Source organism: Triticum dicoccoides, chromosome 3B (assembly GCF_002162155.2).
Source record: "Triticum dicoccoides isolate Atlit2015 ecotype Zavitan chromosome 3B, WEW_v2.0, whole genome shotgun sequence".
Lineage (NCBI taxonomy): Eukaryota > Viridiplantae > Streptophyta > Magnoliopsida > Poales > Poaceae > Triticum > Triticum dicoccoides.
Window position 1 is genome coordinate 434,281,658 of NC_041385.1, and position 2,398 is coordinate 434,284,055.

Genomic DNA, 2,398 nt, shown 5'->3' on the forward strand with positions numbered 1-2,398 from the left:
ATAGTAACTCATCGAAGATTTGATATGCTGTTATTGTAAGTGTTTTGGCCTTCAAAAATAGGAGCAGACGTTTGAGGTTCTCATAACTGTGTCCGCATACGTGCACAAATATTGTGTTCGTTTCGAGGAATGTTTACCTTACATTTCCGGTTTTCATACCACCTCTGTCTTGATTTATTGGCCCTCTTCTCATTTTGTGTCGAATTTTGACCACAGGTTTGACTAACAAAATATTAATGGATGTCACAAAAAATTTCATCCTTGGATTCGCATTTGGACATAGTTTTCGGTAATGTTATTTTTACTATGCATAACTTATACTTTATTAGTTAAAATCATGATCAAAATATGACCCTAAATATGAGAGAGACTAATAAATACAAAGTAGTAGTACCAGTAGTAGCTCTAATAAACACCACATGCATTATTAAGGATGCCATAAAAAGGGCTTCATAAAACACAAAGAAGAAGAAAAACAGTTCAAAGCCCGCACAACACTCCCAGCAAACTGCAAACGCGGGATCAAACTCTAAGAAGGTAGACGCTAAGCTCGGGGCCGACGCTGTTGGCATTGCTGCTGCTGTCCGGGTTGATCATGTAGAATGCCTCCGAGTCGCGCGAGCCCACCACGCGCTCGAACCGCGCGCGCATGTACATGACGTCGCCCTCGCCGCCACCGCAGGACGCCGGTATGACCCCGGCCCCCATGGACACGGGCTCCAGCGCGCGCAGCACCCGCCAGTCTGCGGCCCCGCACTCGCGCTGCACCGCGTACCCGCATCCCTTGCCGTTGCAGTAGGCTCGCCACACTGTCTCCTCCAGCAGCTTCCGGCCCGCGCCGACGCCCGCGCCGCCGGTGGTGCCGGGGAATGCGGAGGCGCCCTTGGAGCGCTCGCACTCGAGTGCGATGCGCACGAGGCCCGAGGCCATCTCGCGAACCAGCGACGCCGTGGGCGCGGTCAGCTCCAGCAGCAGCGCCGGGCACGCGCGCGGGTCGACCTGGAACGCGAGGTGGACGTGGCCGCGACGGTGTCCGTACAGCGTGCCGGTGAGCCGTGAGCCGAGGCCGACCTGCCGGTGCCGGCCGGAGATTGCCGCTGCCAGCGCCGTGCGCAGGCGCGACACGGCCGTGCGGCCCGGCTTAGTATTCTTGCGGTGCTGCTTGAGCGGCTTGGGCGGGGGAGACACGAAGTCCTCCGAGTGGAAGGACCGGCAGGCGGAGGAGAAAGCCAAGGACGCCTCCTCGTCGTCCTCGGCATGCTTACCCGAGCTGATCTTGACGAAACCTTCCTCCGCGACGGCGGTGCTAGTGGCGCCATGGCTGCTGCTCTTGCCGAGAACCGGCCACTTGAAGTGCCTCCGGGAGAAGGAGAAGGAGGATTCGTGGGGGCTTCTCTCCATGATGTTTCTCATGGTATGGTTTCTTGCAGAAGCTGCTGTCTATTGCGCGCCGGCTGTGTGTGCCTATGTATGGAGGATGATGGGTGGAAGGAATGGGGTTTTGTACTCTGTGAGGGGAAACTGGTGAGCAGAACCCACCAAACTGAGCAGACAGGAGAGAAGAGAAGAGAAGAGAAGCGTGTGTGTGAGCTCTGTCTTGTTTCTGGCTTGCTCTGTTCTGTTTTGTTGTGTCTCGAGGTCGAGGAGGAAATGGAACACACGCTGCTGTGGGTCTGTGCCTCTGCAGGCAGGCAAGCAAAGAGAAACGAGTACTGTAGCATTTATAAATGAAAATTCATATGCTCACCTGCGGACAACCTTCATAAAAAAAACTCCGAACCGGCTGGCTTATTAAACACAGGTCTATTTACCATTTTTACTCTGCTAACATGCTGGTCAGATGTTTCCACCAACTCAGAGGATGCAGGCCGGCTCCGGTAAAAATGGCACCCAACTCACCTCCAGAGGTTGTACTGCATCTCTGCGTCTGAAGTAAAACACATTGCGGGCACACAAGTAAGAGCAACTTCAACAGGGCGAGTCAAACGGACGCGCGCTTTATCCGCTTTTCATCTGTGACCGTCCAACGGGAAGGCTGGCCCAAATATGCAGACATGGAAAAAGAAATAGCTCGCACGAAATAAACATAAGTGGCCGATCAAATGCCGGCCAAAGTCCACTTAAACCTAATTAAACATTAACTAAAACATTAAAAAAAAGTCTGCGCCCGCCTGCTGCCGCCCCGCATGCTGCCCTAGACGTCGTCGGCCTTGCCCTTGCCCTTGGCGTCGATGCCGCCGTCGCCATCGCCGGTGAGGTCGATAAAGACGGGAGCAGGGCCAGCCCACCCGAACGCCGCCTGGTACGCTGCCAGGGCAGCCTCCTCGGCGTCTGGTGGGGCGGCGGCATTGCGGCTAGCCGCACGCGCTCCTCCTCCTCTTCCTCCTCGAGCCGGAGC

General features: G+C 55.1%; 1 protein-coding gene across 1 annotated transcript; it reads right to left on the reverse strand.

Moving 5' to 3' along the window:
* Positions 1 to 400: 400 nt before the first annotated feature.
* Positions 401 to 1,666, reverse strand: LOC119281352 (protein MIZU-KUSSEI 1-like). The gene has a single exon (XM_037561878.1). The coding sequence runs from the start codon at positions 1,411 to 1,413 to the stop codon at positions 523 to 525; it is 891 nt and encodes a 296-aa protein (XP_037417775.1). The 5' UTR covers positions 1,414 to 1,666; the 3' UTR covers positions 401 to 522.
* Positions 1,667 to 2,398: the final 732 nt, after the last annotated feature.

Excerpts from the sequence above, each read along its gene's own strand:
- LOC119281352 (XM_037561878.1), bottom strand. The coding sequence starts at position 1,413 with ATGAGAAACATCATGGAGAGAAGCCCCCACGAATCCTCCTTCTCCTTC.